This window comes from Brachyistius frenatus, unplaced genomic scaffold, assembly GCF_029030835.1.
Source record: "Brachyistius frenatus isolate BFR_SWC_R1_liver_20210118 unplaced genomic scaffold, ASM2903083v1 Contig_85, whole genome shotgun sequence".
NCBI lineage: Eukaryota > Metazoa > Chordata > Actinopteri > Embiotocidae > Brachyistius > Brachyistius frenatus.
In genome coordinates this window covers 1,288,984-1,312,819 of record NW_027210684.1, presented here as the reverse complement: position 1 = coordinate 1,312,819, position 23,836 = coordinate 1,288,984, and the positions used below count along the sequence as shown (strand labels likewise).

General features: G+C 39.8%; 1 protein-coding gene across 2 annotated transcripts in view; it reads right to left on the bottom strand.

Annotated features, from left to right (window-relative positions):
• Positions 1-23,836, bottom strand: part of brinp2 (bone morphogenetic protein/retinoic acid inducible neural-specific 2) — a 223,449-nt gene that overhangs the window by 46,235 nt on the left and 153,378 nt on the right. For both annotated transcript variants that reach the window (XM_069709790.1, XM_069709791.1), the window contains exons 5-6: positions 21,350-21,455; positions 2,849-3,085 (exon numbers count right to left, since the gene is read on the bottom strand). In XM_069709790.1, the coding sequence (XP_069565891.1) occupies positions 2,849-3,085; positions 21,350-21,455 (343 nt within the window). The remainder of the gene's footprint in view (positions 1-2,848; positions 3,086-21,349; positions 21,456-23,836) is intronic.

The window sequence follows — 23,836 nt, the reverse complement described above, 5'->3', positions numbered from 1 at the left end:
ACAGAAATGAGTCACACAGCTATTGAGTTATCTTTGAAATTTCATGACCTTTCACACTTTTTCTTTACAAAAACTTTCACCATTAAAAATGAAATTATTAGGACTTATGTTCCTTTTCATCCCTCCAACTTATACTCGGGGTATCTTTTGGATACTTAATTCTAAACTACGACTCTTAGTCAACCACAGGAAATAAAACCACACTGAGAATGTGCTGTGGGCTAACATGCAGAAATAAACACCGTTAAAGCTGTAATATGACACAGAGTCCCTCTGCCAAATTTAAGGTGTAAATTCACAAATATATTTACAACTATGACATCACCATGTTCCAGCATGAACCTGGTTGCGTTAGGGCTCCGTTGACTCTGGGTCCTGGGACAAATGGCCCTCATTTGGTTGGTAATTCTGTCTTGACATAGATGAAGGAACACAATCTACCAAGTCCAGGCAAGAAAAAAAAATCAGAAAATCAACTAAGTTGTAAACAGTAAATAAACATGTTGGTAATAATCTTGGTTTTCTTACTAAACAAAACTGTGTGAACTTAACTATGATGAGTGAGGTAGGTCAAAACTGACTCGTGGTGATTCTGTAAATGATGGTGGAGGTCACCTTAGTTTTCCATTTTAGTGCGACTAACCAGGGGGTTTGTCTAAAACCGGAAGACAATATTTGTTCTACTGATTTAACATTGCAGTTTTGGAACTGGAAACATAAGATGCAAGTTAAAATTAAACAGAATCATCTTTGAAATCAACATTATGTAACCTTTAAAAGACACAAATCAAAAGTAATGTATCTGCCCAGATATAAGAACGGTTTCTTTTTTCTGTGTTTTTTTTTTTTTTAGGAAATTTAGTTTTAAAAATGTGGGGGGCATTTCATATTTGTTGACCAGACACTGTGTGTTCACACAGTGACAGTGCACCACTGTCTTGCATTATGATCTGTTTGTAGCCTTTGTGGTGCTGGGCTAGCCAGGGTTTTCAAGTCAGTTTACAGTGAGACTTCCAATCAGTCATCACTTAAAATAGTTTTGTTAGATTTGTTTAACCTGCAGTAGTTTAGTCCTGTATGTGAAACAAAATAAAAAAAAGCATCAATGATGAACAATTAAAATTGCTGAGGTCAGTACACTTAGAGGTTACAACCTTCCTAGATCTGGTATGGTCCATACGTTTATGTTGGCCTTATCCCATAGTTTTGTCGAGCATCATTAAAATGTTGCATACCATTTTCATCTGGGAGTTTGGAGTTACTTCAGTTGTTATCTTAGAGTGTACTTGACGTAGCATCCCATAAACATGAAGGCTACACAAAGATGGCTGTGATGACACTTGAAAATGTAGACAAGAACTCTGCCAGAGTTTCTCCACACATCACTAAATGCTCTTTCAGATACAATATAAACGATTTAATATCCACCTTACTGAATGTGCATATATTAGGCTGTGATAGAATGTATGTCTTTATCAATAAAATCTGCAGCAGCCGAGCTTGTTATACAGGTAGGTTTTCTCTCATCATCCCTGTTTGTCAGTACATTTCATGAATAACTACAAACATAGTGACAACAACACTTCACAGGTACACACTGTATACATGGAGTGTTATTGAGAATAAACTGCATCCAGCTTGGAGCAATAAATCATCACCATCCCACCTGCTACATCTGGAACTGGAAGCGAAAAAAAAAATGTATGCAACACAGTCCCTGTCCAGCTGTCCACGACTCATCTCTCTTATTTATGTTCTGTAACACAGTCAGTACATCCTCAGCTGGCCTCAACACTCAGCCAGCAACCACATTGTATCAACAGAGCCGTGTTTAACATGAAGTTAAAGTCTCAAACTACCACTTCTTTCTGAGATGATCCAAAGGAAGGAGAATGCCTTTTTACAATGAAAACAGTAATTAAAAGGACTTAGTTGAGAGAAGCTTATTTTCAAGGTTAATGTTAGCCTGTTAGTACCTTTTAAAAACCAAACTAATCTGCATTAAAAAACAAAGAGGTCATCTGTGAGGATTCTTAAAGGATGATACTCCTTGTTGAGTATTTAAGAGGTCTAAAGTGCATCAGAATGAATCAGTATCAACTCAAGCTTCTCTCCTTGTGGAAATTGCTGCTGGTGTGTCTAAACTGCATGGCCTTGCTGCATATCCAAGAATTGTATGGCCAACGTCAGCGAGTTTGGCATCACAAGCTGACTAAAAATCAAGTTTGTTGGAATGCTGCAGGCAGCTCATGCAGGTTGGTATAACAAGCAAGTATTCTGTACAACTCCCTGTTTCCCTTTCTGAATTACTACAGCAGATGTGGAGAGTAAAAAGTTAGCAAGATCCATAGAGCCACAATAGCCACATTATCAGGAAATATTCCAGAGTGAAATAAACTAGACCTCCAGCAATCACCGGGGCGGTTTGCAGCCGGGTGTGAAGCGGCGGGGAGTTAGAACCTCCAAATCTGAGGCCCTGGTGCTCTGCTGGAAACCGGTGGAATTCTCCCTCCAGGTGGGGACGGAGTGCCTGCCCCAAGCGAAGGAGTTTAAGTATCTCAGGGTCTTGTTCACAAGTGAGGGTAGGATAGAGCGGGAGGTTGACAGGCGGACCGGGTGGCTGCAGCAGTAAAACAGGCGCTGCACCGGACCGTGTTGGTGAAGAGGGAGCTGAGCCGGAAGACGAAGCTTTCCATTTACCGGTCTTGGCCAACCTGCTTGGCCTGCTGCCATCGTGACCCTATCCCGGATAAGCGGAACAAAATGGATGGATGGATGGAAATAAACTAACATTCTCCTTTAATGTGGACAGCTCAGCTGATCGCCTACAAACAACTGCAGTCCATACCTGACTCCATGAACTCTTGATTGAAGCTATTCCAGGCCTCTTTGCTCTTCTCCAGGTTCTCCTCCATGACCTTGATGTCTGCGAAGGGACAGTTGCATTCTGGGAAGCGGGGAGAGCACCGGCACCAGCAGTCGTTGTTGCGGCAGAGCAGCTCGCCCTCTGAGTTGCATGCCACATAGCTGAGGGCTGCCTCCACAAAACGCCCACGCAGGAACTCTGGCAGGACATCTTGCAAGCCTGGATAATAAAAAGACAAACATATGGCAAGATATTTCATTTTCAGAATATGGTCCTTTTTGTTTTGTTTTTAAAGCTGGTTTCACGTGCTTTCACATGTTATTTTTGTCAGGCTGAAAGTAGAAATGCTGAGAATGTTTAACCTTTGTACATAAAATGTAATGATTATTGATACATTGGATTGTGAAAAGAACATTCTTAACATAGAATTTGTGTTCCTCATACCATTTCTGCCTCAAAAGAACAGTCTTGTTTAAAATGGCTTTTCTTTTTTGACTCATCTGTGAAGATATCTATGACATACTGTATACAGGATATGTGCAGTGGCACCAGAGGAACAAAACAATGGGTTGATTTCTCTGCTCGTATCATTTTCCGTGGCAGCTCTTGCAGAAGATACTATAGGTGCGTATACGAGTTACAAAGTTAATAAACCTGCCCAGGGGTATATTTTAGGAGTTTTGGGGGCTATCAGTACTGTCACCATAAACAACCTGCTGCACCGCTCTGTTACAGGCTCCCATGTGCAGGTTGCTTCCTATCAGCAGCTGTCATTACTTCTTCTCCCCAAAGACATTTCCAAATGATGCGTCCGAAATGACTCCCTATTTTTATTACGTAGTGCATGACATTTAATGTCCAATATTTTAGTCGAGTGTCTAAATTCTGAGTGGGTAAAATTGTGTGCGCACTCAAAATGAAATGAAATACAATGAAAATGCAGTGCCCACGCTCCTTTCCGCTGACAATCCCACAAAATTACAATCATTAGTAAGTGGAATCTCAATTTATTCCTATATACAGAAGAGTGAATAAGTTGACAAGGGGATGATTTTATACGCAGTTTAACCCCTTTCACCCAGGTTGCCGCTGTTACAGGAACAGGCTGTATCTGTCATAAAAACACAACCCGAGCTTGCCAAGCGTGATACTTCCATTGGAGAGGCCGCCTTGTAATAATGTGACTAAAATGGATATTTGGACATTTACTATGCTTTATTTCTATTCTATCAAATTTAACAGAGTTGCAACTGAGGATTTTTAGAACAGGTTGAATTACAACAGTGTCTCTATTTGTCACAGGTTTGATTAGGCAGATGTTAAAAAAAATTCCTGAGGTGTTGAAAATCTCTTTCTTGTCTGGTAATAAGGAGACTTGTGATATTTAACAGTTGGTAATAAGGAGACTTGTGATATTTAACAGTTCTTGCTAATACCTCATATCCAGATCCAAGGTTGGTTTATTTTGGCCTAGTAAGTTGGGGCACTGTTACTGAATACATTTGGAGATGTTTTTTAAGGTAGACATAAAAAATTAAAAAAAAATAAAAAATAACATGTCTCTATCGATCTATTTCTCTGCACGTTTTCAACATGAAAAAAAAAAATCAACTTTTTGCGGAAAATCGTGGAAACTGCAATACTGAAATTACTGCAAAAATGTTTTTAGTCTTTACTGAGGCTGAAAGGGCGGAAACAGACCTAATGAATAAATCATTGAGGCAAATTTATATTTTGTTTTGAAGAGTTTCTCAAAATTAAGTTTCAAATAAAAGAATAAGAGAATACAACTTTTCACAACATTTAAAGACTACTGTACAATTTAAGACCTGGTTATTAATGACCATTTTATACTAAAATTGAGCTTTACAGGTTTTAATATGGTTTACAATATAAGTTAGTAATGTAGTAATTGGGGGCTTAACTCAAGGAGTCAAATAAAAACTCAATCTGAGGAAAATACTGTCCGTCTTCGTGTCCTTTAACAGCAGGGTCACAGCACGCTTCAATTCTATTGCTTTCATTATTTAAATTATATAAAAAAATACAGAGCTATGCTAATTAATGTGCCAAAGTTTCATGACTGCAAAGCCCATTAAACCAAATCAAAGCCTGATGTGGGATCTTAAAAGTGCATCATCATCTCTTAGAAACCAGCAGGCAGCTCTAATAACACTTGCTGTGTGGTGCTCACGCTGCTTCTCTGAATCTGTCTGCTGGTCCATGTCTGTCTCCCTGTCTGTCTGTCTAATAATCATCAATTTGTTGTGTCAAAAGCTTCCTCTCTCCTCGCTTCACAATCTCATTCTGGATGGTTTTCAACAGCCAAGTCAATCCCGCTGTGCCCTGCTATGAATATGCATGTATTTTCTTTGGTATTTACTCTTTCAGTGGCTTGGAAAGAGATGTAATTAGTCACATTTTCCCTCTTCCATGCTTTGGCAGGTGCTTTGAGGCTTGTGTGTTTGTGGTGTGTGTGTGGTAGTTCCAAATCTGGCAGGGGCTTCTTTGGTTTGGGAGGCAGCTAAATAACACTCTTCCCATCACCACTCACTATCCCACTTTCTCTGTCTCTGTTCGACCTCGCTGTTTTTCAACTGTGCTTCTCCTTGTTTTCTGTCTTTCCTGGTTCAATTGCAGTCACTCTGTCACCCTGGCAAAGTACAGTTGTGGCACCAGCAGAAGTGGAAGTATTTCCCAAATAAGCCTTGGTCTTAGGAGTCAGGTAATTTAGTTTTGAACTTCTGCAATGAATATATGATGACAAGGAAATCATGTTAATTCAGGGAAAGTATAAAATATGTTGTTACTGAATATGCAGTTCAATATCCACTTATAGTGACTACTGCATTATTCTACCTTCCAATGGTCATGGTAAGGTTAACAAAGGATTGTGATCTGGTTTAATGCAAGATAAGTCCACAATGACTTGAGATATAGTGTGTATTTGCTTGGACTTAGTCTGTAATACAAAAGTGCAATACTACATAGGGCCACCAGGCACTGGCTCCAAAAATCTTAACTACAATAAATTCCCATTCAAAAACTGCCAACTTCCCACATGAAATACAAAGTCAACACATTTTATTTTCACAAATCATTATGGTGTGGTGTCCTTATCTAAATTCCCTCATTATGATCAGTTTTCTGGTGGTCCTTTTGGCAATAATTCCATAATTAATTAGATAGTTGTCCTCAAGCAGAGGTACGTTTGTGGGGTTGTCTGGTTTGATTGACATGCCTTGGGTGCAGTACTGTTTCCTGTATAAGTGGATAAAGAGTTAAACTGCAATCTCTTGACAGTAGCTTCTAATGTTAAGAGCAACCGTTACATTAGCATTATTGAGTTAATGTTAGCCCTCTGTCAATGTTGTCTGTGGAGCATCGCTACAACATAAGCAGCTGTTGCAGTTCACAAAAATAACTAACATTTCAGGATGTGGACATTGTGACTAATGACATTGATATGACGTTAATATAAAGTTATCAATTGGATCTCTAAGCATGAATTCCGAGTGCAAATCTGAATTTCATTGTGCTGTTGGATGAGTTTGAAGTGTTTCCTCCTTGTCTCTGATCATATGTCTAACTAAAAGCTCCACCTGCACTTGCTGACGTCATTTTACATATTGTAGTTTATCTGTGGTTCCTTCGGTACCATAGGAAACAAATATCATCAGATGTTCACAATTTTGGTACTTGCTACCAACTATCGGTTCTCGTGACATCCCTAGTCCTAAAGTCACAGAGGTATACCTGTGAATATCAAATTAATTTGAGGATTATGTTTAATGTGATAGGTAAAGGAATTATGCGATACTATGATAAACAACTTTACAAAAGGGGGGGAAATTCAGCGACACATCCAAAGTGGTCTATGTTTCAACCTTCTTTTTGAGAATACAACACAGCTTGTCTGATTTGTATACAAAATAATGAAAATGCAAAGTAAAAATAAGGACAATTTATTAATCATGGCTGTCAGAGAAGCACTTGTCAGTGACTCCGCCTCCTCTTACCTTGCTGCTTTTCACCTCTGACACACAATCCATTATTGCAGTGGCTAATTAGTATTCAGCAAAATGCTTGCCGTGCTCATCATGCAGCTCTTATCTGCTGATCCAAAATGAATAAAAACACATCCTTGAATATGTCACAATATATATAGGGTGAATATTAGGCCCTATTTTGCATTTCATACCATTTAAAGCCACACAAGCACCAATGATGCAATTAAGTTTGTATGAATGTCGTTGAAGTGGAAATTATATGGCAGACTTATATTGGTTAAAAGGGGCCTTCAACAGGACTCTTTCTGAATTGTCAGATACATATCAATTCAGAAAGGGAGATTAGCTGAAAAGGAGTCACATCCTCCAACAGTTGAATGGAAGCTGAAATGAAAGCCTCTTCACCAGCCAGTCAATCAAGGGAGCACATCACAGGGTGAAACTCTTCCACAGTGCATTTAAACTTTACAAGAACTTGGAAAACAGTCTTGTTTTCGTATTGGGTACTATGGATTTCAAAGAACATCAATGAGTACTTGGGACAATTTCACAGCAAAAAATAGTGAAGCATGAAGTTATTCTGTCTTAAAAAGTTTGTATTTTAGTGACATTATCAGTTGTATGATTTGTAAAATATATACTCAGGTTGAAGGCACCATGTGGAGATTTAGACCACTAGAGGCACTACAGGGATGTTTGATGGCAGCATCCCTATAATAGTATAAAAAAATATGCTGTCCAGCTGAATGTTTTCAAACATTCTGTGTCAGTACAGATCTTAGAGGTCCGAGAAAATTACAGTTGAAACATCACGGATCAACAACAGCAGAGTCCATGAGTGAGGGGTCATGGTTAATTCAGTCCTTTCTGTCATAACAGCAGGGCAGAGAGGGCCTAACACTCCAGTGCAGAAGCATAACAGCAAAGACTGCAGATAGTAATGTGGAAAAATGAGCTTTGGTGAATATTATGGACATGAATGAAACCAAGTGGTGGTGATGATAACTGTGCTGCATTCTTAGGGATCAATTTAAAATGGCAAGTGCTGAAATGGAATACAGCTTGTCAAACCTCAGTAACATGCTTCTTTTCTTTTCAGAAAAATCAATGAAAGAAATGTTAACTGAGATACTGCATCGAGTTACGTAAGCTGGTGCAACAGAGACAAAATCAGATGTGGCTCCCTTTACATCTGTGCTCAAAATCGATTCATGTTTCACAGCTTTCATTAATTGACAAGTTGGTGGTGGTAATGCAACAAGAAATGTAGCAATGCCCAAAAAAAAGAGAGATGAAGACTGTTATATTCTGCCTTAATGTTTCTTACTATTGCTAAAGCCTCTTATTCACAACATACAACTGGGTGAGTGTAGCTCTGAGAGTTTGACATTACAATCAGAGTAGTCAGCAAAGTTAAGCAACCACCATTTTGAATATAGCAAAAATAAAAAATAATGCTGGAGACAGAAAGACATCATAAAGCGGAAGGGGGAAATGTAGCTACCTTCCTTATATTCCAGGTTGATTTATAGCCTATTTTAAGTTGAATTCTAATTAATCTAATATTGGTGTCATTTTATTAATTACACGCAGCTCTGTCAAGGGGGTATGAAGACAATTATTTAATCACTCAATGAATCAAACAACCATCAATCCTCCGTGCTGAGTGAGTTACAATGTTTAATTACATACAGATAGTGAACAAAGTGTCAAACTTTGGACTGGTTTGTCTCTTGATGATATTTTTGGGGAAGAGATTATGGATGAAAAGCCTCATCTTTTTTGCCTTAACCTGATACTTTATGTTTTTGGCAGCAAACAGTGATAAAAAGATTATCACATCAGTTGTTCTTTGTTTTCAGTTTTATCTCTTTTCCCACACCTGTTTCCAGTCCCGCCACGTGTTGCAGGAAATACCTGCGGGGGTCTCCTTTTGATGGGGGACATTTGGGCCCATTATCCATGAGGCTTTGCTTCCCTCCAGCCCCAGATTTAGATCGCCCTTGTAGACCAGAAATAGCAGACCCATGGTTCCCTCTTTTTCTATCTCCCAATCTCCTGCAGAGAACACACTTTCCATTTTAGGCAATTTGAAACTCTTAAGCCACCCCATGCTCACTACCCCTCTCTTAACAGTGTGTGCCTGAGTGTGTGTGTTCTTTCCAAGCCTCTACTTTGGTGAGTGCTGGGTCCACTACACTATAATGCACTCTTGGCTGTAGAGGGGATGCTGTTGGTACCCTTGGACTGTGTTCCTGCTTTCAGGGCCTCAAGCTTTGGCATCATCCTAGCTTTAATATACAGTAGAGCACATGGGCTGGCACAGATGCTGCTGTATCACATTCTGCCTCTCTCCATACTTTTTTTTTTTTTTTTCTGCGTGTCTCTACTTTCCTTATTTGTGACATTTCCATCTGACTGTCACTTGAATTTTCTGCAGACTTCTCACAAAGAATGAAACACACATTTTCCTCAGCTGGGTTCCTGGGTTGTTTTGTGCTTTCCAAGATAGTTTTGGGCTTTTTCACAAAGTTTCAACTACATTATAGCAAAAGGCAGGGCAGTAAGGTTGGGAATAGATACGGCCTGCTTGGTGTTGAGAGTTAGATTGTATAGGTCTTTTGGGTAAAAGGGCAAAATGCCTCGAGAGTTGCAAGTACTTTTTCAAATCATGAAAATAAATCTGGCTATCTCCCTTTACCTCTCCATGTCTTCTTCTCTTTTTAAACAACCTTTATATTTCGGACCGACATTTAGAGATGTGATGTTAGAGCAGTCACCTAAGAGAAATTTGGTGAATGATCTATAGGTCATGTTATAAAATGACAGCTGGTGTGTAAGAATTTGTTTCAGTGACTGCCCAGACCGCCTGAGCGGAGAGAGGCACTTAACAGACCTCACCCTGCAGTAACTCACAAGTGTTGTACAGCATCTGTCCCCAGTCTCCCTCTATTGATGGAATTCCAACAGAGTTCTAAAGGCCCGTTTGAGGTGCTGTGGTGGAGGATTTTTATGGAGGTTTTCCTGAACTCCCCCTGGAATGGCCACCCAGCAGCTGTCAGCATGCAATGGTGCAATTTCTGACAAAAGGCAGGACCTGCAGATTCATCTGTATGCTTGCATTACAATATCTCTTCTAGATCATACACAGAGAAACTGCTATGATGATGTGATACACTGGGGACAAGCTGACATTGTGTTCCACTAATATTTCCATCACTGTTCCAGCTTTTTGTTGAAAATGAACATGACTATGACCATGTCTGCCACACATGCCGTACATTTTTAGATAGGGTTTAATTTCCTGGGTAAGGCTCTTGTTTTTGGGGGAGTGTATTTATGGTCAATACCAGTCTTTGTCCTTCCTCAAGGCAACTGTACAGGTTTTCTGTGGCATTTTTACTTAACCGGCAGATGATTAGTAATCAAGCAACAAGTGTGAGTTGGTGTCAAAGTTAACCTGCACTAGGCGACCCGATAGCGGAGTGGTTAAGGGTGCATATTATTCCCCTGCTCTCTTTCACCACATTTCCTCTCTGTCTACGCTGGTACTATTGGAATTAAGGCAAAATTGCCTTACAAAATAATCTTAGGAAAAAAAATGTAATTTATACTGAGGAGATTATGATTATAATCGGTCATAATGATGTAGAAGGACGATGTAAGCCTTGAGCAAGTGTGCTGTGGACAGATACACAAATTCTTGCCTACATAGCTGGTGGTTAAAAAGAGAGGACAAGTGCCATGAACGTATTGGGGGATCTCCAGGAGAATGTGGAAATAGAATAGTCAGGGAACAGGGGACAAGGTTATAGGGAAGCTATAAAGTGGTGGTAGTTGTTGCAAAATGTCCTTTGAGGGTTGAATCCTGGCTGCAAATAAACTGACTACTTTTATTCTCTGGCATCAGTTATGTGTGTTAGAGCCCCTGAAGGACCTCCTAGAAGTCTCAAAGGCTGACTAAAGTGGCTGTGGTGCTACTTGCCAAAACAGAAGGGAGGCCAAGGTCTGCTGGACTTAGAAAGTGGCCTTTGTTCTTTTTAGTCAAAAGTGTAGCAAAGCCTGTTGTTTTAGCTTGAAGTCTGTGGGTGGTCTATTCATCAGGCCAGTATTCCTTGGAATTACGTCCATATGGACACAATTTAAACAAGAAGTTACAATTCAGTGCTAATAGAGGAAGTAGTGCAGTGGTGGACTGTAAGGTAAGGAATTTGACTGTCATGCTGACTCCTAGTGGTGTTGTCCAGTCACAAACCTGCTTAGTGTTTCCTTTTTAATTAGCCATAACCTCACCCTTTCCCTAACGTGAAACAACAATTTTTGTAACCTAACTTTGACCCTAAACATAACCTTAGCCCCTCATCATGACCCCTCAGTGTTTGAGCTACCACTTAATCAAACTCTAAACTTTACCAAATGTATTTTACAATATATTGTATTTCCCATAACAATCTTGTAGAATTGTCCAATAAAGCAACCCAGTATCATGCCAAAGTGAGTAATACACCCATCAGTCCACAAGAGGATACTGTGTCAGTGTCACATTTTACCTTGCATAGGTGTAAAAAGTAAGGTGTCTTAAATTTTGTCACCAAAAACTAGTTGCTTATGTTTACAAAAAGAACATGTTTCGGGTCAATTGTGACACAGTTTCAGTTTGGTTAATTTGGCTGGATATAGACATTGGTGAACAGAGATTGAGTTTCTTTTCATAAATGGTAGCTATTTTTGTTATGTTTTCTACAGAATGGTGGGCCAAACTGCTCATAGCTTCATTATAGTCTGGCAGAATATGTAAGTGTTCTGCAAACTTAATTCCACCTTGACAGATGATTGAAGCACTATTATAACATCCTGGGCTTGTTTTGCTTTATTTAACCTATTCTGTCCTTGATAGTGTATATCTTCTAATTTGACTCATAGCCAATCATTTCATGAACCTTTTCACATCAGAAAAATAATTAACAACCCAAATCTGTGTGAAGTATTTGAGGATAAGTATTTCACTATACTATATTCTTACTCATAGACATTCTCTTTGAGACTGAAGAAAAAAGTACCTGCGGAGGAACTGCCTGGTGAGAAGTGCCAGAAAAGACAAAGCACACTATCACTTTCTAGGTCCTCCATTGTGTTCATATCCTCCCAATATCTGAGGGATTCCTTCATTCCCGCTACGTTCCAAAGATATGCTGGTTGGGTTGAATTTAAGATCTAAATTGAATGGTGGTATGAATGGCTTTCTGTCTCTATGTGTTAGCCCTATGACGTCCTATGTTGGGTGTTAACCACCTCTTATTATGCGCTGGGATTAATAGCACAGTAGCTCGATCAGTCAAGTGGAAAATGTTGGTCTGTTTGTGCTGCTTTTGAGAATCTGCGGGAAGGAGATGTTTCCTCTCAGTGACCCTAGCACAGTTTTAGGAGTGGCTGATTGAGGGAGAAATGTGAGTTTTCGCAGTCTCCAGCTTGCTCTGATGATTGTGAAGATGCTGGCATCAAGGGCACAAAACCCACCAAAGAAAATGAGGCTGCTCAACTACTGTGAAGTTTATTCACAGCATCGTTGGAACAAACCCACTGCAGCAGACACTTGTCCAACCACATGGGAAGGTTATACAGTATGTTGTGAGGAAAGTGGCAAAAACTGCAACATTTGTTGTGTGACTGTGAGGTTGAAGGGGCCCGCAATGGTTAGAGAAGGGCCAGTGTGAGAGGCTAGTCATTATGCTCTCCAGGCTAATAGTCGACATGAAATCCAAACAAATACAGGAGGCTGTGTTTTGTGTTAAACCAGTAGTTATAGCAGCAGTGTGTGGGTGTACATCTGTGACAAGGGTTTTTAAGAAGAAACAGTTCCGAGGTTTACTCTCATTGAAGTTAATGTTAGGTTTAGGTGGAATGTAAAGGATAATGCAATACAAGTGCAGACCATTTACAATTTACCATAACTCCATTTAACTCATTCCTCTGTCCCTCACTCTCTTACTAAGGACAGGCGAATACAGCATAATCTGTTTCTGTTTAACCAAATAAATGATCTGTATCTGTATCCGTACTTGGATGGGGCGGGGCTTGATCTCAAAATTGGTGGTGCTTAGACGGGAAGAAATCCGGAAATTGTTCATTTAAGCCTGAAATAGATGTGGGTTGATCAAAAATTGCTAAATTGTATTAGAAAAGTATTTACAGAAAAGCCCCAGAATTGAGCTTCAGAGCAATGTTTTTGATCACTTTTTACAGAACAATATTTTTGTATATAAAAGTTTCTGTATTTATTGTTATTGTTGCGCTATAGTAAGAAAAAATAACGTGTTTCACTGAAAGCAGTCAGCTGAGTGAAGATATCTTAAGGAGGTAGGAGCGAGCCGATGGAAAAAAAGGAAAACAAACCGGCTGAAGCAGAGTCATGAGCTGTAACTAACGACTCATCTGGTAAGAGGTAAGTTCTCAGAGTAACTCGGCTGAAGATATTTTATACAAACCTGATTGAAATGGCGATGCCAGAAATTAACCTGAAGAGTCGCGAGTTGTTAATTACTGTGGACGCAGAGGAGGCGGGGCTCGGTGTGTATCTGGCCTCTGTGTGCACACAGCTAGTGTCTGTTCGAAGCCTTCATCAACACGGATATTGACACAATTATTTGGATGATACTCATACCCGTCAAAAGTACATTTTTGCTCTCAAGTGTGATCAGCTAAAATTTTTCTATAACAAATGTGTTTCTTGGAATGTCAAATCTTTTTAGAGATGTCACTGTGTTTGCAGATCTCAATAATTCACTCCTTCCATACAAATGTATCATTCAAGAAAGAATCAGCAGATAACGCTTAGAAAATAATGCTGTTCTTTTCTCTGTGCTCTCCTCTCACCCCAACCGGTCGAGGCAGATGGCCACCCACCTGTGAGCCTGGCTCTTTTGGAGGTTTCTTCCTTTTAAGAGGGAGTTTTTCCTTCCCTCTATTGGATGTTTTTCTCCCTTAAACAGGAGTTAGCTTAAGTGGGAATTGTTGAATTGTTGGGTTTCTTTCTATAATGTTGTAATCAAATTTTATTGAATCGAATTGAAAATAAGGCCCGGTGGAGTGCTTTTGACTCAAATTTGTTCTGTATAATAGTTTGGAAGAGACTGTAATATTTCAATGAGAGTAATTTGGAGAGGACAGACAGTGATGAACCTGTGCAGTGTTCTCAGTCTGGGGGTTACTAAACTCTCTTGAAGAATGGTCCTGGGGATTTGGAGAGCTGCTCATTTTCATTCAAACACATTGCCAGAAAACAACATCACTGCTGGTCCGAATGAACCTCCTGTCAAGAGCAGCCAAGCTACTCATCTGTTTCAGGGATGAATCATATGTGTGGCATGGATCTGTACTCTCTGAGTCTGTGTTTCGATGAACACCAGTCCTACACTCACCTCAGGGTGGAGTTTGAGTGTCATAGAATTTCTTCCACTGAGTTCTTGTATATACTCACAAGGGATCATTGTGTTGAGAGTGTAGTTTCTTTCTTCGGTTTTGTAAGCGAAGATTATATAAACCTAAGGTTGCCTAAGCCGACTAATGCAGTGGTTTTTGTACTTTGAGTCCCTCTCTCCCCGCACACAGCCGTGTATATTGTTGCAGGACTTACTTTTACTGGACTGTTGTTGTGTTGTTGATAGCCTCATACTTGAGTACACCACCCACACAAACAGACATGCATTCATGTACACAATGGAGCTGCACAATTAATAGCCTAGGAGGTTTCATTTTAAAGGCATAAAGCCTTGCAAAGATGTCAGTAAAAATAATAATGATTTCACAATTCCACATCAAAGCATCACTCTGAATCAAGGCTGAGGTCAGGATGTTTTCATCAACCATTACTGATGAGAAAATGGTAGCCACTGTTGGCACTAAAGCGGTGGTCTTAATTGCAGCGTAACACACACACAAACACCGTGGCAAAGCCTAAACATACACAACACACAAGTACACAAACACACACACACACACACACACACACACACACACACACACACACACACACACACACACACACACACACACACACACACACACACACACACACACACACACACACACACACACACACACACACACACAGGTGTTCAATCAGAGTCAAGATCAGAAAAAGTAACTAAAGAGGAGAGCAACTCTGAGGCTTTTGGGGAATAGAAAACACAAAGTGAGGCTTTTTTACTTGCCTGGAGAATATACAGCACTGAGTGTTAGAGTTTCTTCACTATTGCCACAACATAATATAACACTGATAAATATAACTGATTTTTTTTTTTACTTTGTAATTTATCAGCGGTTCAGAGCCCTGAACACAAAGACACTAATGTCGAGATGCACATATAGGAATTGGAAGAATGAAGGGACAGCTCTGAAGTCCCTACGATGAGACATATACTGAATTGTAGAAAACATTTTTTATTGTGCTATTAGGAAGAGTTATGGGATCTGTAAAACTGTCCTCCTACACAGAGAACAAAACATCCCTGTGTTTCTTAATTCAGTAATTATTCCTAAAGAGACTAGACACCTAAATACAAACTTGACTTAATTGCTAAAAAAAAAAAAAAACAGAAACAACTAGCATAACCTATTTTTTTCTCAACTGGGTTCCCAGGACAAAAAGTCTGAAATGCCAAAAATGGAAACCATCAAGCAAATTGGCTGGAATTGGAGTAAAGGTTTAGCCTTGGACATTACTGTGGTTCTTCATTTCCATTAGAGAATCAACATAAAACAAACACATTATACATTACACCATTAGGAAATAAAAAGATAATGTCCACCAGTGACATCAATGTATGGGATTGATATGGTGCATTTAAGAAATCTAATAGATTAGATACAGTTAACCTAAAAACAATGTCTTAATGTATCCATGAACCAAGAACTTCCCTCGGACTGAACTCAACAAATGTGAAGTCTAAACTATTTTTTTTTACAAATAAAATACAAATAAGGATTTGTTTTGTTGTTGTTGTTGTTTTATAACAGACTGTGAAACTTTGAAGCTGTTGAAACCTATTTCTTAACCAGTTTCTTAATATAAGTGAATTGGTCCTACAAATAAATGCATGTATTTGTTTTTGTTTCATTGCTCTACTCACTAGTTTAAAGGAGTGTTCTGAAAACAAAGTAAGCCTGTGTATCAGTCAGCAACATACAAATACCAATATGATCCCAACTGCTAGTTGTTTGCATGGTTTTTGTGCTGTAAATCAAACTATAACCACACAGGTGTGATGAAGCTCATTAGCTGAGTTTGTCTGTTAATTCATAACTAGAGGCTTTTACATTTAAAGCAGAATCAATTGATTTATTTTGCTATATGAGGACCGCTGAGTAAGCTGGTACCACAACATTAATAACTTGTTAACAAATGGCTGCCTATGTATATGACCAGCAGACAGAGAAAAAGTAGCATTCATTTGGAGTCTCTGCTCAAGTTTCAGGTGCATTGAGAAACCCAAAATGTGCACGTACCAATTGTAAAAAAAACAACCAAATGTGTGTAACACAGGTGCTGAGGTCGATCATGTGGCACAACTTGGCATACTCACTCAAAAGCTAATGCGTCCCCTTGCATTACTGTGCTGCATTTCACAGTGTTGCGCAACAAGAACTGTCTTGAACTTTTTGATCGCACCACGTAAGCATGTTAAGAAGCACAGCTTTAACTTTGATTGTTGCTTTTAGTCAAACCTGAAAAAAAAATTGTACAGGTGCTTTGAGTCACCATTCAAATGGGAGGGCATTCTGAGAGTGTTAATATTGGTATGTATACACAGTCTACAATACAATAATACATGCAAATACAAATTTCCCTCAATGCCTAATCCAATATAATATTTTATATAGAATTGCTTATCTGACACAGAGCTATTTTTTACTTTGTTAGATGGTTCACTGCAGCCAGATCCCATGCGTATAATACTCATCATTTCAGAAGTACAGGGTATACTGACTGCATTCCAACAACACAACCGCCATTGGCCTTCAAATAGAAAGCAAATTACACTTCAACTTTGGAGAAGTACCCACTGTAAGGCAGGGGCTCAATGCAATGTGTGATACCTCACACTTGGGATGAGGTACCGTCTCAAGGACGAACTTAAATGAGTAAAAAGTTTGTTTCCGGTTTGTCTCCTTTTTGCAAGAGGTTACAGATCAACACTAGTGATTATTCCTTATGTGATAGGTCTTAAAGGAAAGGACAAGGCCGGGCGGCTACGGAGGATAATGGTATTTTCATACAGTATAATCCCTCCTTTTATGCTCTTTTATTTGTTTTGTCTGTTATACAGTCCAGCCATAGTATGTGCTTATACGTTATGAATTGGGGTCTAAAAGTCTGAGAGCACATAGAAAGTCATATAATCGAACCCCAAATTATCTTTGCATATTGTCTGCACCAGCAGAAATCATGTATATGTGCGGGGAAAGTAAAAGGCTGGGTGGGATCACCAACATCCCAGACACTGATATCATGAACCCATAGACTGTATATAAAAGGGGACGTAGCTTCCAGCTCCGAAAAATGAGGCCAATGCGGAAGTGCCTTAAACTGCAATACCACCGAGAGCCACTAGAGGTTAGCTCCAAAAAGCACCTGTTTCCATACACTGCCATTCAACTTCTCTTATGGAATTATCATTTAATAAAATGAGTTTTATGTACATGTATGTCAGTCACTAAATTAATTCTTCCAGATTAGTGTTCTGGCCCTCCATCTGAAAATAATCCCATCATAAATGATAAAACAAGCTTCAAAAATGACTTGTGCATGTTTGTTTGATTGACAGGCCTGTGGTGTCGCCAGGTCACGGCTATCGGTGGGCAGGACATATTATCACCTGTCTTTCAATCAGATTGAGTCAGATTCCTCGCTCGCTCCCCCCCAGCTCGACATGATTTATAGTTTGATACAATTTCTGTTAGATCCATCAGCTTCCACACAAACAAATTATATAATATTTACCTGAGGTCATCTAAAGAGAAAAACCTGTCATCCTAAAGATAAGGAATGTGTCTCCATCACCATAAAATGTTTTCTAGTTAGGTGGCTGATGTAAGTAACTATATTTTTGTGTGCATACAAAATAGCAATTATCCTAAAAAAAAAAAAATCACTTTCTCATTGATTATTATCTTTCCCATTCATGAAAGCAGCAGAGGATGTGATATATTATTAAAACAGCAATAGTGTACTCCTTTCAAAATTAAAGTACTGGTACTGGTAGAAAAAACTATCAAACATGTCACTGTCTGGCTGCTGCTGCCAGAGTACCTCCAAGACAAAAGCCCTTTATGCTTTAAAGCAGGGGTCTTCAACGTTTTTCAGGCCAAGGACCCCCAAACTGATAGAGAGATGGAGCAGGGACCCCCTACTATATATATTGTATACAATTGTGTTTTATATTAAACTGGAGGAGTGCAGGAGGCTTGGAGGGAGGTCCAGGCTAGTCTTGCGCTGTGACCAGTGTCCAGCTTGAGAGAGCTCCTGTGTGTCTCTGAATGTGTGCATTTCTGACTGAAAGATAACATCTTCTGCCTCCATTCATCCATTCGCTACAATATGTTGGATTCATGTTAATGTGTATTTAAAGACATTTAAATTTGTGGGGGAAAAAAATAATAAAAAAATAAAAAATTGTCAAATCAACCAAATATTTCACAGACCCCCTGTTGAAGATCTCTGCTTTAAAGTATAGGGTACATGTGTAAGGAGCTGAGGCATAATCATCATGGAGATTAGGAGTTCACATCCCGGCAGTATGAAATATGCAAATTGGTCTCCCTCATTGATTGACCAGAAACCCTCTGAAATGCTTATCAAAGGCAAACATGGTCAGTATAGAGTTCGCAGTTCACTGCTTCTTATTGGCAAACAGTACATGTACATCTACAAGTGGACAAAACAGCTGTACTTGAGAGTTGTTAATGTCCCCTACATATTCAGGACTCTTTTGTTTTCACTGCAAGCTAAGCTTGGATCTAGAATTTAAGGAAAGCAAAAATGCATTCCGTCTGAGTGACATCATGAAAAGTATGCATGTTAAATACAAACCACAGTTGATTGACTCATCTGAACTAGTTTGTTTTATCAAACATGCTATAGGACAATCTGAGTGTCCTTCAATAACACACTTTTTGAAAAGTGGATCCCTGGCAGGCATGGAAGTAATTTAGTCATGTGTCCTCAAGTATGTCCACGACCTACATGGCGGTCTATCACAGACAGCCCATATAAATATTTGGCACTCATTCAGTGTTCAACAACTGTGAGCTTTGCATCCTCAATGCTAAACTGCTGCCTGCTCTCAGACATGTAACCCAACCACCCCCTCAGGTTTCTCTTGTACTAGCAGCTTACAGTGGTGTGGATTTTTGAGCTGACAGACAATCTGTGTCAAGTCTACTAATTTTTATTCCAGAACACAACTTTGACATGAGTGTGAAATGATTTCACGAAATTGTGTTGCTGTTAAGCAACCAGGTTATTATTGGGTTGGTGGTCAAAATGCACAAATGATTGCTGGGGGCAAAAAATGTGACCTGCAATTTATGCACACGCTGAAACCCAAACGCATCGAGACTGGCAGATGGTCCGTATTAGTTGCAGTTGAGGTTGAAAAAGAGTATTTGGGAAAACTGAGGGGGGCCGCAGTCATTTTAGAAATAGGCCCTTAATGGTGAATTGAGAATTATATTAGGAGCCTAACTTTCACTGCCACATAACTGACTGTGGCTGCAGGAGGGCTCTATTGTGATTATTAGTAGTACTATGATTATGACTATTATGACTATTATTATGATGATTATTCTTAATATTGTTATCATTATTAATAATAACAATGATCCTCATCATAATAATAATGCTACATTTATGCCGTAGAGAAAAGCTGCAGCTCTCACCACAGAGCAGTTTACAGTGAGCAGGTTACCACAATCCAAGGAAGCATGTCTGATCTCCTGTGTAACCTGATTTTGAAGTAAACTGGTTTCCTTCTTCCTGATGAAATGAAATATTGATCCTGTTACCTCGAGAACATTAAATGTAATTGGGATTATTAATCCATTATTATTTGAAAATTGTGACCTTGAGATCTTCAATATATTTAAGTGATTCATTGTCATAATTCATATATGTTTAAAAGCATTTGCATTTGGCCTATAGCGGTATGAAAAAAGCAGAACTTGTCAGTTTTAGATAATAAAGAATATAAGGCAGAACCAAAAACTTTTGTGAAATTGTCTCATTAAATTACTTCTTTGGCAAAAGATAACGATGATGATTGACCTGAGAAAGACTGTCTAGATGTAAATGTGTTCATCATGTACCACCATAAAAATGAAAGTAGTCTGACTTTTTATCACCTGGATATTCATACTTCTTTCTTTCTCTCTCTCACTTACTTACTCAGAAGGTTATAGCTTTTTCCTGCTCTATATTCAGACATTTTTTATCCACAGTCAGTTCCTGAAGTTGATGTCTGCAACGTCTGAGCAACTTAGACAAGAGCTAAATTGTAATGGCTATGACTGGATTAGAGCATCTGGATCAGAGCATCTGCCAGATTTGCCAGTATACACTTTGCCCTCTCCTCACAGTGTTCCAACTCATCCTCCCACACCCCCCACCCCCCACCCCACCGCCCCCCACCCGCCCCACATCTGACTGAAGATTTCACACTTGGTGTGGAGATCATTTTTATTTGACACGTAATTTTTTAATAGTGGCTTATTTTTCCACTAAGTAACTACAGAAGATAGTACTGTATCAATGCAAAGCATTTTACTGCCCATTAATTTGAATTACACAGTGTGCTCAGAGGCAGTAATGTTATTAAGGCAACAAATTCCCCTGACTTTGTTTTATAGCATGGTTGGATGTAAATGACCCAGTCTTTTATTCCACAGATATCCCACAGCCAAAATCATTTGGTGATAGTGTGGTGATGAGTATAATCAAACAAGAAGCCCATTATTATAACTTCAGCTGTAGTTGTGCACTGAGTGGTCCGGGTGTGGTTGGAGGGTGAGTCTGAGGTCAGTGTGGCCAGACACGGTCCACCTACAGCCTGGTAAGATAACAGATTCCCCGTAAGAAGGAGAGTCAGTGAGGCAGAAACAGACATATAAACTACTGCAGCGTAAATTAAAGGGTCATCCCAGCCAACTACTACACACAGGAGGTGAGAGGACTGGCAGGGTGGCAGCAGTGTGTGTGTGTGTGTGTGTGTGTGTTCAAGTGTGTGCGAACGGAAAATCCTATCCTGTCAGTGAATCTCGGTGGATCTTATCTCCAGGGCTGAGGCTGTGTGTGTGTGTGTGTGTGTGTGTGTGTGTGTGTGTGTGTGTGTGTGTGTGTGTGTGTGTGTGTGTGTGTGTGTGTGTGTGTGTGTGTGTGTGTGTGTGTGTGTGTGTGTGTGTGTGTGTTATCAAGTCTTACCTTTTAGGTGGATCTTATTTTCAGGGCTGTGCACCAACACCGAGCTAACTGAATCCAAGCTGTCGTAGTTACTGCAGCCGAGAGGGCCTGTCCTTGTTTCGGTTACCTAGGGAACAGATGAAAGACATATCTATTCACTTATATGTACATATATGGCTTATATAGATACAGTATATACATACATATATATATATGTGTGTGTGTGTGTGTGTGTGTGTGTGTGTTGTGTGTGTGTGTGTGTGTGTGTTGTAATGCCACATTAGCAGTGAATGAGGCAGATGTTTTGTTTCCCGTCGCTGGCAGTCAAGCACACAGCTCGTGGCAGGGGGAGTGTGAGAGGGCAGGCGGAGGGTCGGATGTGGAGGAGCCCTCTGACAGCAGAGAAAACTATCACCATCTTTTGCTTCACTCCCACACCTGCAGCCACAGCTGGCAGCAGTGTGTGGGCTGTCTCATGGAGAACAGTGGAAGGGAGGGAGGGAGATAAGGGAAGTGCAGATAGGAAGTGCAGGTGTTTGTGAAGGAGCTTTTAAACTTAGAAGCAGCTAAATTAAGGAAGATCACTGAGAAAAACACCTTTAATAGAGGCATTATAATCACCATTTTAACTTGTTTGTGTTTTGTTTTTTTAATCTACCAGATTTGCATGTTAGATATAAAACTGAGACATTAGATATAAAAGCTGGAATCATGAGTTTCTGTGTTCGTTCTCCTCAGTTTATTGTGAATGCTGTATTTAAAAATGTGACATCTAATCTGGTGATTTATTTTTGTGTGAAAATAAGGCAGAAAAAAATGAAAATATGGAAAGAACAAATTTGAGCCCCTGTTCCTCAAATTTTGTGTACACTGTTTACATCCTTTAGCTTCAAGTACCCACCGTGCACTAAGTGAATGGCAGATTTCATTCGTCAGGTGCAGGATTTTCCTAGAACCCCACAAATTTACCAATAGCCCTGTTCTGAAATACTCCCCTACCTCGGGGTTGAGGTCAGATAGTTTGTGATAATCTATTTAGAATATGCACCATGTAAAGTTGGTATCTGATGAAATAATTAGGGTATTATAACAAACTCCTTTTGACACAAGGCCTCAAGATTTTAAAAATGCAGAATCTGACCTGAGCCTATGTAATTTAATTTGTTTGTGTTTGATTTTTCAAGGTGTGGAGTTAAGGACACGGCTGCAAACTACGAGCGAGTCTTCACATTCTCTCAGACACCATATCAATGCCTGCTTTGCTTTGAACCCCCCTTGCTGAGGATGGATGACCATGCTGCCCTCCATAACATTGACGATGAGCCAGGTGAGGAGACGGGTGGAGAGACTTCAGCTGTCCTGCAACACATCTTTAAATCGGGGTCTGATGCAGCCTCAGAAACCATCTGTTATCAAAATATTTTGAGACTGGTCGCTAAAAGCCACATCCTGTCAGCCAAACAGTTTCAGATCAGTAACCCTAAAGTCATATGTCATGAAGGTACGAGAGAGAATGGATCTGGCCAACTACAAGTGAAACCTGCTCTCGAACCTCTGCAGTTTTCTTGTCAGCCGTCAACTGCTACAGTGGGCTCACCTTCACCTGGATGGTTAGACACACTGTTAGAATGATCCAACTATTTGTGAGCAGTTGCTCAGGTGCATCGACTGTCTGCAGGATTATCTTTTAAATCAGCCCCAGTTTGTGTGGCTGGGGGGCTCCCTGTCTGATGGTTAGTAACACAGGGGACTGTCTTGTCTCTATTTCTGTTCACTCTGTAAACCTCAGGTAACGAGTATATCTCTCAATCATGCCACTTGCAGAAGTTCTCTGATGACTCCGCGGTGGTGGGCTTTATTAGGAGTCGGAGGGCAGTGAACTGGTGGATAACTTTCCTGGAGGAGGTGCAGCAGGAATCAGAAGCTCCTATATGTACACAAGGGCAAGGATATGGTGGTCGCTTTAAGGAGGACGAGAACTGCGACGAAGCCCATTAATATCTTGGGTGAGGAGGTTGGATATGTTGAGCACTACCCGAACTGGTGTCCACCTGAACAAGACTGGACTGGAGCCAGAACCAAAACCAGGTACAAGAAGGTGATGAGGAGAGTCTATTATCAGAGACATGCCAGATCTAGCAGTATATCAAATGAGATTCTGTTGGGGAAACAGCATCAGAGCCAGTGAAGCCACCCACCACATGACAAAATACGTTGGAGAAATTGTTTGTTTTTGCCCATATTGACCTTTACCGACTTGAATCAGATTGTACATTTTTCTCCTTTGTCCGTTAAGTATTTGGGGATGTTGAAAGTATCCTTGTTCAATTTCAATGTTGTCACATTCCAACATAATTTAGTTACACTGCCACTGAAAGAAATTCAGAAAGGATGAAATCAAATTCCTTTGGTGCTCCAGAAAGCCAAACTTGATGCTCCTCTTTCTGAGAATAGGTCTACTATTCCTCTACAGACACCAGGCAGACTCTTTTAGCCACTTGATATACT